The 16,479-nt window shown below is 38.9% G+C and overlaps 1 protein-coding gene across 1 annotated transcript in view; it reads left to right on the top strand.

Moving 5' to 3' along the window:
• The window catches only part of RMDN2 (regulator of microtubule dynamics 2), a gene marked incomplete at both ends in the record, with an annotated part of 42,410 nt that extends 26,322 nt beyond the window's left edge, over positions 1-16,088 (top strand). The window contains 5 exon segments of the mRNA XM_081997790.1: positions 2,239-2,314; positions 4,014-4,091; positions 12,894-12,992; positions 15,761-15,814; positions 15,903-16,088. Of these exon segments, the coding sequence (XP_081853916.1) occupies positions 2,239-2,314; positions 4,014-4,091; positions 12,894-12,992; positions 15,761-15,814; positions 15,903-16,088 (493 nt within the window).
• Between the last annotated feature and the right edge of the window lie 391 nt (positions 16,089-16,479).

Raw genomic sequence — 16,479 nt, 5'->3', positions numbered from 1 at the left:
TCGTTTTTCTCTGATCGTTTTCTGACTATTAACCTTTGCATCAGTGAGAATGAAGTTTGCTTTGTGTGGTTTTTTTGTTTGTTTTGGGTTTTTGTTTGTTTGGTTGGTTTTTTTTACTCTTTGAAAATTATTTAAAACGCCTAAAAATTCTTTTCTCGATTTTTTTTTCCCCCAGAAATTAAATTAATGCCATAGAACTCCAAAAATTAAATAATTGATTTATGCCAATTGCCTGCCTAGCCCAGTTCAAAAGTATAAAACAGAAAAAACCCCATATGCTAGTACGTGAAAGACATTCTTATTTTTTCCTTGAAAAAAAAAAATGTATTTAAAGTTAGCAGGTTAGCTTATTTTTCATTTGTTGAAAACTTTACTGGGATTTCCCTCCCCAGAGGTTTTAGCTGTAAGTAGAAGTTTTTCTTTGAACTGGTTTAAACTAAGGCCCTCTTTTTCTTGTCACGCACAGACAGGGAAATACTGCAAGATGCTGGATTAGCTTGTTCGCTTTTCATTGTTTTCTTTTGTAGCAGCAATCCGTTTAGCTATGGTATGCTGAGTTTATCTGATTAGCACTTAATGAGTGAAGGGAATAGGGGAAATGTTGCATGAGTTACTTAAGCCTGATAAAGTTTTCAGTACTCTCCCCCTCTTTCTAAATAGCTGAACTTTCCTGACCCCCACCCCTTGCTTTTTCCCCTCAACTGCAGCTCTTTCCCATATGGAACGCGCTCCCCCCGCAGCTTTAACTGTCAGAAGTAGTGGTGCCACTCGCCGGATTTTACTCAGTGCACATTGGTCACAACACACATCCTGCTCAACAGTGTTTGACAGTCTGTCTGGAACTCTTACAAATTCAACTACTGTTGTTGTGCTGACTCGCACGCCTCACCTGGGAACACTTACTGACTAAAAATGCAACAACCTGTAGCATGAGTATTTCTAACTTAGAACCATTACATATCACTGTAAGCAATGAAATAATTTCTTTAGTTATCTTAGCAGTGACATTTTAATGAGGATTCACTGGAGCTTGAATAATTACATTACATAAAGAAATTCAAGAAAGCTGAGGTTTAGTAATGCTTAAAAGCTGTGTGCCATGCAGCTTGCAGGTCTGTTACCGTAATTAACTCCGTAAGTTTCTTGCATAAGTCTCATGTTTTCCTCTGGACTTCAACTTGATTTCCCTCTTTTAGGATTAAATTTTGTTTTGTTTTGATACTGCACTGTGAAATTTTTAATACAAAAGCAAAATTCACGAAAATTTAGAGAAATCATCTGTATTACTTTATGCTTCTTAAATATATCTTTAATGATTCTGTTAGTTTTATACAGAAATGCAAAGTTGTCTTAATACCAATGAAAATGTGTCCAAGGAAAGTACAATTGATGTCTGTGCAAGAGATTCCTTATGCATAATATGTTCGATAGCTGTTGAAACAATAAGGAAAAAGAAATAGAAATTTAGGTGGAGTGTGAATAAGACAATAGTGTTGCTTGGGAAATCTGAATCTTTATAGGTAGGGACCTCTGAAAATATTTTCAGTTATAGCTGCTTAACAATACAAATTTTTAATAGAAATCATCTCACATTTCTTTTATCACTGTCAGTGTCCCCAATTTATAATAATAATAGTAATAATAATAGTAGTAATAATCTTAGCAGTAGGCAGCTAGTAATAGCAGTAGTGATCCTGTTAGAACAGAATGTGTGTGCGTTTCTAAATAATCACACCAAGTCACACCAAGATGCTTGAAAAAGGTAGAAGACGACTGTGAACAATTCTTGAGGTCTGCACAGCTTCCTGCTGAGCACGCCCCAGGGGTTTGCCTTCCCATGTGAGGTACCACAGCTGATGGCGTTCACATTCCCAGTACGTTGCAATGCAGAGTGCAGTGTGTCCATTGAAACTGCTATCAATGCTGGAGCAAGTCTGGAAGCGTCACACTCTGATCTAAATGCTAAAAATTTTGGAGGACAAATCCCCATTTTTTCACTTCACTGACAGCCCAAACCATGTCATTTAAACAACTTCTTGTTTCTATTATTGGTTTGGTTTGGTTTTTTGTCTGCTCCTGTATATGTACAGCTCATGCAAAACTTTTATCCAGCCATCAAGATAGGAGAAAAACAGGTGTTAATCTGTGAATTAGCTATTGAAATATTTTGTAATTTGATTCAAAGGTTTATTTAAATCATGAAAAGTATGTGTGTGTGTTTTTCTTTTCCCCTCTCAGGTTTGCAATTATGTGTGGCTATATGTCTCAGTTTGAAAGTGTACAAAACAAAATCAGGAATGGTTATCTCTTTAAGGTATGTTTTTGTAGGGTTTTGGGTTTTTTTAAGCTATTCCTTTAAATTATTTCTTTATGTAGTGTCTAAGACAGATTTGTTTCAACATGGTAATTCAGCTTCACAAGTCTATTTTGGTGCCGATGTTAAAGCGAAAAAGTTACTTTTATGTATGCAAATACATTACATGCTTAGAAAATACAAGAACTGAGGTAGGATTCTGGGAACAGCATTAAGATTTCAGTTTTAGTATGTAGTCAAAGGGGGGAGGAAAAGGGAGTCACAATTCTGTTTAGAAAATAAAAATGTATGAAATATTAAGTGATGAACTAACACAGTTCTGCAGTCATCCTTCATGCCACCCGTAAGAAGCAGTATTTGTTTTAAGACTGTCCTTTCAAAGGTAATTGTGTTTTTTAGAGTTAGCAGTTTGTGTTGCATGTGCTACTCTTCCCTTCCTTGTCCTCGGCATTGCTTAGGTTCTTTCCATCCCTTGCCCTCTGAGCCGGCGTCCCCCCTTTCCGGGTGTCAGTGGGAGGCAGCAGACGTGTTCCACTTCCCAGGGAATGCCCGGGGTGGGTCTCTATCACATCACGTCTGTGTTTGGGCTTGGAGTGTCGCGGAGCTTTCCTGTGAGAGAGCGTTAATTACATCTGAGCTGTGCCAAGCGAGCTAAGGCCTGAGTGCTGGGACAAGCTGGGAACGAAGGGAAAATGACAAATAACGTGAGTGCTGCAGTTGCTTAAGGATGGAGTTTAGAAAGAGCCCGTAGTGTTAGCAGTAGCCTTTTCAGGGAGGTTTTCCTCTTCAGAAGTAATTACTGAAATCCATGTGGATCATTTGGAAATGTTAAGGATTTGGGAAAATAATAGCATGAAAACATAGCTCCTATCTGAATAGTTTGTGGACAAAATGATAGAACAATAGGCTCTTAGGTTTGTATAATTCAGATATTTTAGTGACTGGCTTAATGAGAAAAACAGAGATACCTGGGGAACAAAAAAAGAAGTCTTAGAAGTGAAATTTATTTTGAGGCAAATGATAGTTGGGGCAAAATATCGTATTTCTTTTTTCTTCAAAGCTGAGCAATAAGAGCTTTCTTTAGTACATTGAAGAGTGAAATAAACATACACGTGACCTGTAATGAAAATGGTTTTGGAAGAAGCACCTCATTAGATGCTTTCTAGGTTTTATGATTTCACTATAAAGAGAAGCATTTTATTTTCTGAATTTCACATTTTAGTAACAATTTATTGTGTCAGGTACCATTTAATTGGGGCAGTCACATTTCAGGGTGGAAAAGACTATGTTTCAGTGTTGGGTGCTGACATGTAAGATCTATCAAAGAGAGTGGTTGCTTTCTCACTGATTTGGTGTGTGACAGTTTCCTAATACTAACTGTAAATAAAATGAATTTAATTGAAGTTGTTGCCTTTTTTAAGACAAAAGTTCTTGAGTTCTTTAGTTGAACTTCACAGCTGCTTAGTCATGTTCTAAATACAGCATGCCTTCTTGCATGGTGTGCAAAGTTACTAAATAATTTTGTTTATGGTTTCCCTCCATAAAGAGGGGATTTTCTAGTTAAAATATTTTGAGGATGTTAGAAAAGAATTGCAGAAGAGGATTTCTGAATTTGTTTATGATTTGCAGCAAACGTCTTAAAATGTAAACACAATTGCCAAACAAACATCTAAAGTGACGCTGATTTTCTTTCTAATAGGAGCACCTAGACAAAGCAATTGAACTTAAGCCTCAAGATCCTTTTTTATATTACCTAAATGGAAGATGGTGCTATTCAGTAAGTTGTTTTTTTAATCTAACATATGAATTGAGTATACTGAAAAATGATAATGCATTTGAAATGAAGTAGTGGAACTTAAGACAAAGTAGGTGTTTATTGAAGTAGATGTTTTGAGCTGAATGAAGCAGTACATTTACATTTCCTGAATTAATTTCCACATGTGATGTTAACTGCTGACCATTCCTGTCATGTACATTAAGTAAGCTGTGCTTATATCTCCCTCATTGTTGTGTTCAGGTTTCTTATCTGAATGTATGAATGAAAAGTAATTGATATTTGGAAGGGAGGAAGGGTGACCTCTGGTATTGTAAGCCTTGATTTCAGTTCCTTATTCTGCCACAAACTTTCAGGGCGACCCTGGGCTGGTAACAGTCTTTTAGTAACTTCATTCCCCATCCATGAGTGAAGTTACAGGCAGTTACATGCTATGGGATTATGTCTGTGTCAGCAAGGCTACCATACCAGCTTGGTAAATTCCAGGAGAATGTCACAACAAAGGTGAAGGCATAAAAATCTCCAATTCACCAAAAAGTTTTGCAAGAGATACAATTTGTATTATGCTAACACAACAGGTGCTTTTAAATGTTGTGTTAATGACATAGTGATAAGTACTCATATATGAAAAAATAATTGTTTTACAAGCTTAGCTGTTGATCAATTTTTTTTTTTTTTTTTTTTTTTTTTTTTTTTTTTTTTTTTTTTAGAAAAACCGTGCTTGTACTTGTAATAGGAGACTTGTCTTATTCTTAAGCCCACATCTTTGGCTCAGATGGCTATCCTTATTGCTTCATCTTTAGTGCTGTGAGGAATCTTTTGTCAGAAGAAAATGTTCTTGCATAGTCTATGCTGTAAAAGATCACTGGGAGGCTTCTCAGAATAATTGCTAATGCACAGTGAATTCTAGCTCTGCCTTCTTCCTCCAGCTACTTCCATTGCTTGTCACCATGAAGTACCTGCAAACTGGAAAGAGGGAGTTGCTGTGATACATTGCAGCTTTTGACTTTGTCTTTATCTGCAAGAAGATATAATTTTCCAGCAGTTTTTTTCAGATGATATATTTAATTTCCAAAGAGCTTTCAGCAACTACATTTTTTCTCAGTTGATTTGAATAAGGAATGATACCAACTTTTTCAAAGACCTTTTCATTTTACTTTTCATCACACTGTGTTCTTGAATATCAGCATTAACTATGCAAAAGTGAGTTGCTGAAGATTGTCTTACAGTATGCTTGTTGGCCTGCCTTTGAAGAGCATCTCTCTCACCAGTCACTCCTTAAGCACTTTTATACTATGCTGTATCCATCAGCTGACTGCAGCTTCCATTTATGTCAAACACTCCCAGATATTTTTCATGGCTTATTTCTCACTTGAGCTATCACTTTTGGAAACTTTACGTGTAATCTCAGTATACCTCACTGTGTTCTTACTGCACTTTTTTTTTTTTTTACTCTTGTTTCACTTTAGTGACAATCACCGCTTCCAGACTAATACATGTAGTTTCTTGCACTATATCATTACAAATTCACATTCCACACTTGGAGCATCTATGCAGGGCTTCCTTACTGAACATTAAAGCCACAGATTAGCATTTGCTTTAGGGTATGACCTGACCTGCACTTTATTAAATGAAACAGTCCACCTAAACAGATGTAGCCACTGAAATACTTAAGGATTGGTTTCTCTTTTTCTTCTTTTTTCAATATATAATTCTTGCTTTCTGTGACTGCCATGACAAAATAGTAACCTGAAACACTTAGAACTGATTTTCATAGTACAAATAAGTATAGGACTGAGTAACTGTTTCAACTCTGGGGCTGTCAGCTCTTAAAAACTTCCTGTCATTCATACATTTTTCAGTAGCAGGATGAGGCCATCATTTAGGAACATTAGTTTTGAGGCTGTACTATGGAAGCTAGATCTTAATTCTAGCCCAGTGAAGTTGGTGATATCCTCATTATTTTTAGCAGACTGTATTGAGTTTGTTTCTATCCCGACCCACTACGCAGCTTTTGGCCAATGCATGTGATGTAGATAGTCGTAGGAGCTTGTGGAAGATGTGGCAAATTCCTTGGTCCTATTCTGCAGACTGGTGTTTCATGCTGTGGTAATTATCCCAAAAGTAGGCTGTTGGCTGTGGCATTGGTTCGAAATACTTCTTCAGGATAGGGGTTATGATAGGGTGCTTGAAAACTTCATTTGTTACTCCTTCTCTGTACTGATACCTGTAGATGGAGTGATAATGCTCCTCTTAGACCCTCTGTTTTTTCTGTTTAGTCTAGCTGAGGGTGAAGCTGAGAAGGCTGTGTTGTCCAATGTGAGGAAATCTAAAGAAGAAAAAGGGGTGACTGAGGAACGAAGGTTAGTTTTTACACTTCAGCCTATCTGACTTTGGGGTCAAGTTAGGATTGACCGCAGTATTTGTTCTTTCATAAGTCTTGCTTTGGGGGGTATTATTGTCTACTTCTAGTCACATATTCTTTTACTGAAGCAGTGTAGATAACTAGTGTTGGATACTTTCTAGACTTTGGTAACACTCTAGGGAAACCTGACGTACTTAGGTCTTCCTAATATAGTCAGACATTTCCCATTCGCTCCCCATTTAGTGTTCGGGGATCTTATTACTATCTTCTAGCGCTGTTTTTTGGGCTGACAAACTGAAAAAAATAGGTATAACATAAGAGACTGTAAAAGGGGATGCTTCAGGTGTTGTAACTTGGGGTTCCAGTTCGTTTTCATAAATGACAATCAGTTGAAGAGACTTTTAGGTAAGAAGTATAGAGTAGGCAAAAGGAGAAGATTTATTGACGGCTGAAATCTATATCCAGAGGCTGTGTGCTGTACTAGTAAAAGCTATTTGATTTGTGGAGTTTTGCTGGAATGTGGCTCTGACCGCCATTTCTCACCTTTCTCAGTGTAACACAATCCTTTGCAAGGAGCGATGGTTACAGCAATGCCAAGTTTCGTACTCAGCAGTTATTCTCACTGGGCCAGATCTGAAGCTGGTGCAAAGTGTCATAGCACCTTCCAGCAGGAGGGATGAGCTGGATTTTCACTGCCTCACAGCAGTGGGGGTGTGTCTCCGATGCAGAGTCAGTGACAGTTGTGTGCCACCTTGTCTAAAAATCAGTTTTTGCTGTTTCTTATTTCCCTTACCATTATAAAGCCAGTAGAGCTATACAAAAGAGGAAGATTCTGTTCTGATGTGTGTATCATCTCAGCTTTGTTAGAAAATTACTTCTGGTAATTTTAATTACAATCAGGTAGACAAGATTTTCACCAATCATTTCGCAGATGTCATGATGGGCAAAATTTTTCCTGTGAGACCTGCTGTGTATACAAGAAGATAAGAATAGCTCTAATGTTTTTTGTTTTGTTTTGCAGAGGTGACAAGGGGAAGAAACCCACCCTATTTATTTATGCATTAAGCAAACATAATTGTTCACTACTAGTAACTGCAGAACCCTACTAAATGTAATCTTAATATTCCTTTTTCCAGAGCTGATAGGAACTTCTGTGTAGTGGTAATTTTTCCCAGGGTAGCTTTAGTGATAATGTTAAGAGAAGATGATTACCATATAATTGTAATGAAGATACTTTAAAATACCAAAGTATTGGTATTGCAAAGCAAAACAGTGTTTAGTATGTAAAAGATATGTTACTCTTCCAAAGAAAAACAACTGCAGCAAAATAATTTTCATTTAAAAAGTCCCTTGTGGTGGCTGAAACTTTTGCTTCTCAGCCTTCTGTGACAAAAACAGGCTTTGTTAAGTGTGTATCTTTTAGGGAAGGTTTAATGTTTTAAATATATGCTTGGGTTAGTTCATATGATTTAAAATAAGTACAATGTTTAGAGCTTTTCAAGTTTCAACTTTGTTTTTGTTAAGGGAGAGTGAAAACTACTTTGCTCTTCAGATCAGCAAGAAATATTTATTGGAAGTGAATTGATCTGTGGTGTGTGGGTGTATAGGAATTAGTTTTCTTTCCTCAGTTTTGGGTGCAATTGTCTGATAATCCCCTATAATTTAGTGTTTTAACATTTAGAATAGCTTTTAAAACGGAGTACGTATCTGGTTAAGACTTATGGCTACTTGCCATTACAGGACTGACACAGAACAGTTAGCGTATACTTGTGAAACTGGATCAGAGCCTCTGATAAATGCTAGTGGGGTGTTAAAAATTAGATCTCTTGGGATTTTTTTTTGCAGGTTACATGCCAGGTATTGGGTCCATCTCTGGCGTATCCCAGTATCTGTTTGGGTTACATCAGGGAACAAATTGACACAGTTCCTTTGTCTGTGTGTGCTGTAAGTCTGCTCCCCTTACTGGAAAGTGAAAAGCCCAGGGAATTCAAGTTGGATAACTGCCTAAATGCCTGTGCAGACTGTCCTGGTTCCTCATCTGGCAAGAAAGAGAGTATTTGTGTTGGAAGCCATTATTTTAAAACTGCTGTGCAGTTGCTTAATCTTTTCCAGAAGTCAAAACATTGCAAAATTATTTAATACAATTTAACATTAATATATTGTAATAAAAAAGAAAAAGAAACTCTCTGGAGATATTTAAGTTGGTGCCATTAATATTTTACTGAAGATGGATCAATGGGATGGTTTTCATTTATGGAAGACAACTGTGTGATCTATCTTCAGTGAGCTATTAGCAAGGAAACATCGGAGGAGGAAATCCTTTAAGGCTGCAAGTCAATCCTGTCTGGATGTTCGATCCAGGTGGGTTAGTTTCCTTGGTACCAACATCCTGGATTTTGAAAAGAGCTGTCAATGGGTAGGGTTTGCATCTCATCAAAACAAAACCGAAGACAAAAACAAGAAGACAAACTCCAGCCAGTGTTTTAGTTCATATGTGATTTTTGCTGATCCTAGTCTAAGGAAGAGAAAGGGATGTTAGAAAATCCCTTTTCCCAATATTTAGGGGAAAACCACATTTTCTGCCTTGGTCTTGAGAGAAACAGGAGGCCTGATAGGAGCATGCTGGGTACAAACTTTACGGTCAGCTGCAGTTTAACTCTGTGGGTGCCTTTCTTCCATCTCTGGTATTAGTAGAGATTTGAGTAGAATAAATGGATGAGAGCTTGCTGTTTGACAGATCTAAAGGAAAGATTGTTTAAGACAACCATCTCTTAGCTTTGAGATACTGAAGAGTGGCCTCCTCTCCTTGGCAGAGGCCAGGCTGTTGTGGTGACCTGCTCCCCTCCAGCCCTAGGGAAGTTCAGGAGTTGGCTGAACATCCCTCAGGCCCTTGTTTTTCCTCCTGAGCGAGTGGGATTAGCTCTCCTCATGTATGGCAGCTCGGGAGCAACATTCCTCGAGTGACCCAATACATTAAAACCTGATATTCCGTGGAAACAGAGTGTTCCTTGCAGTGCTCTTGTGAATTTTCAGGCTGATGGGGAGACTGGCGCCAGGGCTTGGGAGACCTAAAAAACCAAAACTCACTTAAGGTTTAGAAATCATCTGTAGGGCAAGGGCAATCTTCATTCTTAATTTTTTTGTTGTTGTACCTATTACTTGCTGCAGCAGCTGTTTCTCTTATTACTTTCTGCTGTCCTGTACCGTTCTTGGAACACGCATTAAGTGAAATCATGGTTCTGCTGAAGTTGGTGACAGTTAGAGTCTTTTTGTACCTAATTTTGTATGGACATCCAGATCAGCTTTGCACTGTTTGGAATAACCTTGACTGTAGAAGTCAAATTTGCACTACACTAGAGCATGCTACACCAGGGTCTCTGTTGCCTGTGCTTGCTCACACACAGAGAACCCATAGTAGAGTTAGTTGATAAAGTAGGAATGATGTTTCCATTTCACTGAACATGGCATAAGATTTACTCTAATAAAGCTATTTCAAATTAAAGGCTGTGCTTGTGTGTGTTTAGGGGAAGGGTATAATTTCCTGTTCATCATTATTGCTGCAGGTCACAATTTTGTGTCTTGCATAAAACAGGTCTTTTCCATTTGTCTCACCTCAGTCATAGGGGAGTGCAGACTGACTCAGGCAGGGCGTAGTTAAGATGTTGTGATGGGATTCACCTCACCTGTCTTTAGCTATCCACAAGGTATAATTGTCTATGCTCCTTTTGTAGTTGAAGGAAAGAAAGAAGAGAAAGAGAGGAGTGTTCATCCCAGGATAATGTAGGTGAAGAGGAATTGCCTAATGGAAATGCCTCTCTCTCTATTGACCATGCAAAGAACCTGGACACCTCACATAAACTAGGCACTTCGTTTTTGGATGGCTAGAGTTAGCTTTGATGAATTCCTCAAGCCAGTGGCATATAAGTCTGACTGCTTAAAACATCGCAGAACTCTGACTATCTGTGTAATAGTCACAAAGTATAATGCTGAAGCCACTGCACTTTAAAGAAAACTTACTATTGTGCGTACATGTGTGTTTAAACATTGTTTTAGGTTGGTGGGATTTGTAATATAAAAATGACCAAGGGCATATATGTTTGCTCTTTTTCAAGTTTGATTGGTGCAAAGCAGCACCCAAGCCAGACAAAATAAGGACTAAAACTTCAGTACATCAGTTCTGATTAAATCTTGTAAGAAAATAAAACAACTGCCAGGAAGAACTTGTGTTTTCAATAGGTAATTATAACTCCCCATGGAAAAACTGCAGTTTTGTTTCCTTACTATTGCATAACAGCAGACATGTGTCGTAACTATATCTGTGCGGTGTAGCGGTGTATGTCTATCTCCAGGGTGTTGTGTGGTCTTGCAGAAAAGAGTGCAAGGATATTCATTCCCTGTATTTTTTCCCTCTCTTCCTCCCTCTGTAAGCTACCTCTATTTTGTTGTGACGGACCTAGAAATATAGAAAACCCCTTCTGCTTCCAAAAGAAGAGAACACTGCAGCAGTAGATTGGTGTGAAAAAACAGTACTTCTGCTAAAATCCTTTTAGTCACTCTCACAGAATATGTATCAGAAACTAGAGAGTGGCTAGGGAAGTGAAGTGTGCGAGGGAATTGTATACATACCCACAATTTGAAGTTTTAATCAGCATGCTGCAGTTTGTAACACAGTGTGAAAGGACTGCAGTGCAGAGAGGGGAAGCATCTTGTTGCTTCAACGGATAGGAACCTGGGGATTGCTGGAGAGCTTTTGTAAAAAACAATTCATTCCCTCAGAAGAGGCTTCAAGAGTGAGATATGTAAGAGAGAGAATGAAAAAAAGCTTTATTTTCTTAATATTGTTTCTCTCTGGAATATAATTTTTAGTGGTTTTGTGTGAAAGACTTACTGATGGCATTTAACAAATAAAGCATTGGACCCTGCCGAACAACCAGCAAGACTTGACCAGGATGCCTTCCTGTCTCCAAGCGATGTTGCTTTTATGTAGCTAGAATCACTAGGGCCAGGTGAGAAGACATGGTCCTGTGCGTTTTCCTGTTGCCTGCTGGCCTGTATTTGTACCTTTTGCAGTGGTATTTTTAGGGCAGTTTGCAACAAGAAATACAGAGAGGTCGATGTCTGTTCAAAAGAGAAGCATTCTGATTGATGGCTGTGGATAGTTACATGTGCATGGATTCTTATATTTTACCATAATTAAATGACACCTACTGGATAATTGCTGGATTTAGCGGGAGAAGGCAAGGGGAGCAACAACAGCCATGAAGAGATTGAGGAGCTAGAGAGTGAAGCAGGAATAATCTAAAGCTATCCAAATTTTAATTTTTACAGCAGAAGGACATACTTGAGTTCAAGGCTCAACTCTGTTATTTGCATTGCAGCTTCCTTTGAAAAAGCAATGACCCTATGTGACTCATATTTCACCTCCAGGTCTCTGATGAGAGACTCTCTTTCTTTGCCTGTGTGGATCTGTTCTCTCTGTTGCCTCTGCATAGATCTGGCCGGAAATTGCTAGGAAAACACAGAACCTTGTGTTTTACCATTTTTAAACTCAGCTGTACTCTGTGACAGGAGCCATCAGTGCTGTGGTTCAAATACTGATGTGAAGGAACAAAGTCCTGACTTTTCTTTACAGAAGTGTCCGAAGGAGGGTGGCTTCACTTCTCCATTTAAACAGGCTCCCATCTCACATTGCATTTCTTAGCAGCTCCATCCTTCGTTAGAGATGTGAGGTGTGTTTGGCCAGGTTAGGTGAGGGAGCCAAATGCCTTATGGCAGTAACCAGAGCAGTTTCTGTCAGGTGTCAGTCAGTATATGTAAGGGAATAAGTCATGTATATTGGGTGGCAATATGACAGTTCCCTAAAGTGCTTTCTTAGCAGCCCATCTTCCTGAAATGAGAGGTCTTTGGCAAGTGTTATTTGTCAGATTTGAAGAGGAAAAAATTAAGCCTATTTCTTAACAGTGGTTATCACCAGCTTCTGTGTAATAAATGAACTTGTTTTACAAGCTCCAGAAGCACTCACATATTGACCGTAGCAACAGCTTTTTGTAATGTTGAAAAGTAGTCATGGACTATCATGCTAAACTGTCTGTCTCATGAAAACCTTAACAGGTTTAAAGCACTATTTCTAGCCTTAGATTTGAAAAAAGCACAAGGTCTTACGAAACCTAAACTGTACTTTAAGCTTTGTACCTTGGAATAATCTCATATCAATGATGTTGGTGTTTTATCATATATTTCTTAATATGTACATTTTCCTGTTAGCAGAATCTAAAATCCAAAAGACTATACTTTGAGCTGGCATGGTATAAAACATTTCTTTACAGGTTCTTCTGACAAATAGGTTGTATAAGTAGTACAGTGGCACAGGACAATATTTAGCCCAAAACTGAGAAGCAACTCTAAAGACTTTTGGTTTTTTGTTTTTTTTTTTATTATAGGTAGCTCAGTTGTCTTGGATTGAAAAGAAAGTAGCTGCTGCTCTCTTTGGGACTCCACCAACTTCAACAGTAGAAGAAGCATTGCAGAATTTCCTTAAGGTAAGTCCTAGACAAGGGTTTTCCTGTGTGACTGTTTACCAGCTGCTATATGTGACTGTTGTCAAGATGTCTGCTCAACAGATTATGATCAGTAGCTATAAATCCAGAGCTCTCCTAAATACCACAGAGCTCTCTACTAAAATATTTTTTTCTTTTCTATTTTAAAATTAGTTTGGAGATGAGTGGCGAGCACCTTTCTTCTCATTCTTTAGTTTTAGGGCATTCTTCAATGACTTGCCATGGTTAATAGTTACTGGATTTAATGTGAGATGCATATACATTAGTTTTATGTGCCATTGAAACAAATTAACCATAGTGATAACCAATGATTTGCCTGTTACTGCCAGAGGGTTAACACAGAATCACAGAATCACTAGGTTGGAAAGGACCTTCAAGATCATCAAGTCCAACCATTAATCCAGCACCACCATGTCCCCTAAACCATGTCCTGAAGTGCCACATCCATACGTTTTTTGAACACTTCCAGAGATGGTGACTCCACCACCTCCCTGGGCAGCCTGTTCCAATGCTTGACCACTCTCTCGGTGATGAAATTTTTCCTAATATCCAATCTAAACCTCCCCTGGCGCAACTTGAGGCCATTTCCTCTCGTCCTATCGCTGGTTGCTTGGGAGAAGAGGCCAACACCCTCGTCGCCACAACTCCCTTTCAGGTAGTTGTAGAGAGCGATAAGGTCTCCCCTCAGCCTCCTCTTCTCCAGACTAAACAACCCCAGTTCCCTCAGCCGCTCCTCATAAGACTTGAGCTCCAGACCCCTCACCAGCTTCGTTGCCCTTCTCTGGACATGCTCCAGCACCTCAACATCCTTCTTGTAGTGAGGGGCCCAAAACTGAACACAGGATTCGAGGTGCGGCCTCACCAGTGCTGAGTGCAGGGGCACAATCACTTTCCTACTCCTGCTGGCCACACTATTTCTGATACAGGCCAGGATGCTGTTGGCCTTCTTGGCCACCTGGGCACACTGCTGGCTCATGTTCAGCTGGCTGTCAACCAGCACCCCCAGGTCCCTTTCCGCTGGGCTGCTCTCCAGCCACTCCTCAAGCCTGTAGCGTTGCATGGGGTTGTTGTGGCCAAAGTGCAGGACCCTGCACTTGGCCTTATTAAACCTCATACAGTTGGCCTCTGCCCATCAATCCAGCCTGTCCAGATCCCTCTGCAGAGCCCTCCTACCCTCCAGCAGATCAACACTCCCACCCAACTTGGTGTCATCTGCAAACTTACTGAGGGAGCACTTGATTCCCTCATCCAGATCATCTATAAAGATATTGAATAAGACCGGCCCCAGAACCGAGCCCTGGGGAACACCGCTTGTGACCGGCCGCCAGCCGGATTTAACGCCGTTCACCACAACTCTCTGGGCTCGGCCACGGACAAGGAAAACTGACTGTGACATTTCTCTTTTTCTGATCTGAAACTCTTTTCATGGTATATCAGTAGAAGCCTTTCTTGTTTGTGGAGATGAAATTATCTTTGTAGTGAAGTGTAAAAGAAAGCTCCGTCATATAGGTCCATGTTCCTGGGCATTCTACTTGAATGCACAGTTATGAGAAAACACCACATGAATAAAATAAACCTGTCTTTCAGTGTCTTTTATATGAATCATTGCTACTTGTGGAGCTGAAGAATACAAGTTTTTCACTTGACTGAACTCAGCACATAAACTTCCATCATTACAATTGTTTTCAGATAGTTTCTCAAAGAAATTGGTCAAGCATATTTTCTTCACTATTAAAAGTGCCTGTTTTCTGTTTTCTTAGTCTATTTAAAGATGGAATGATCTCCTGAATTTTGGACAATGCAATATGTTACCAGCTTCCCAGTTTAAGAGGTTTTATCTTCAAGGTCAATCTCCAAAGGTGGTAGAAATAATTTGAAATGTTCACTTTAGCTTCAGGGCATTTTGTGGTGGGCTGCAGAGTAACTGTGGTTTTAAGTCACCTTCTGCAGCAAAAACTAAATTACTGTCTAAAAGACAACTGTTTGGGTTTCTTTTTCAATTGTTTGATAATACACAGTTGTGGTGAAAGCAGCATTGTTTTGGTCCAAGGGTTACAGCTACTATAAATTTCACTGATGTAATTATTCTCTCCCAAAAGCTGTTTGTTGATTAAAGCTGCTTCTTGGTTAGTAGATAATTGGTAAGGTTTTTACTCATCTTTCAAGCTTCTACATCCTTGATGTGTTTTAAAAGGAAGACAATCCTGAACTTTTTTAATGACCTGAACTTTTCAGAAGGTGGTAATGTGGAAAAAAAAGATGAACCCAGAAATAGAAGATATGGGTCTGTGAAAGAAAAATAATTATAAAGTTGATGAATACAGTTCATTACAAAGTGTGAATGGTTGGTTGCTTGCTTATTTCTTTGATGAGGAAATAAATATTAATAATCTAGAGAGAAAAGTGTCTTTCAGTGCACTGTGTAAGTGAATGAATCCGATAGATATTCTACTGAATGATCTGGTATCTTTACAAAGCACTTAGGGAGAGAGAAGAGCAAGCAGTACAGAACTTTTTTATGTGTTCAGTATCAGCACCTCATGTGCCTGGTTTAGGGTTTGAGTTCTGGGTTTTCTTGTTTTCCTGAATTTTTTTTCAAAGTGCTTAAACAGATTGTGGTGCACACAGTAGGGATGATTCAGTCTGATGTTTGAGGAAGCTTAGTGTATTACTAAAAATGTTACGCAGACCACATAAATCTCATCACACAAGTTTTATGTCTATTTTCTTTCCTGTTTTTTATTATTTAGGCAGAAGAAATGCGTCCAGGATATTCCAAATGCAATTATGTGTATTTGGCAAAGGTAACCAAGTTCTTTTAAAAATAATGATTTGTAGACTCTGGTATTCTTACAGTGGTCTGATTGGAAACAAAATGTTTTTTCTTCTCAGTGCTATAAAGATCTTGGCCAGAAAAACAATGCACTGAAGTGCTGTGATTCTGCACTGTCAATTCTCTCAGTTACTAATGAGGTGGGTATTGAGAGTGATAACTTGTTCTCTTGTGACCGCTGTCTTGTCTTTGGCACCCATTATTGCACTGTCAGTAATAACATAATGTTTCACTTTTTCCTCTGAACACAGAACCTTCCTTTTTCCTCCACTCTAGGTTGGCTCATTACAGTTGTCTGTATCAACAGCTTTAAAAAAATCTTTGTTTGTGGAACCATCAGGGACTTGTCTGTGTCAGAGGCTGTCAGAAATTTAATTGCACTCTTTGTAATTCAACCCATTTCACTAGGCTATCTTAGGCATAAGTAGTTGAGTGTGTCACTAGCTGTGCTGAAATTTTGCTCCAGACCTACTTTTTGTAAGTTGAAAGCATTCTGGGGTTTTGTCCCACAGTCTCTATCTCTGCTCCTGAAAGTCTCTGGTTTGTGAGTCTTGTCAAGGCCTGCAGGACAGCGTGTTGGCTATAGCAGAGGCAGATGAGTTATTCAGGATTGCCTTTGTCTTCATCCACAGTGCA

The sequence above is a fragment of the Phaethon aethereus genome, assembly GCF_964289735.1.
Source record: "Phaethon aethereus genome assembly, chromosome: 3".
NCBI lineage: Eukaryota > Metazoa > Chordata > Aves > Phaethontiformes > Phaethontidae > Phaethon > Phaethon aethereus.
This window is presented reverse-complemented; position numbering and strand designations above follow the sequence as displayed.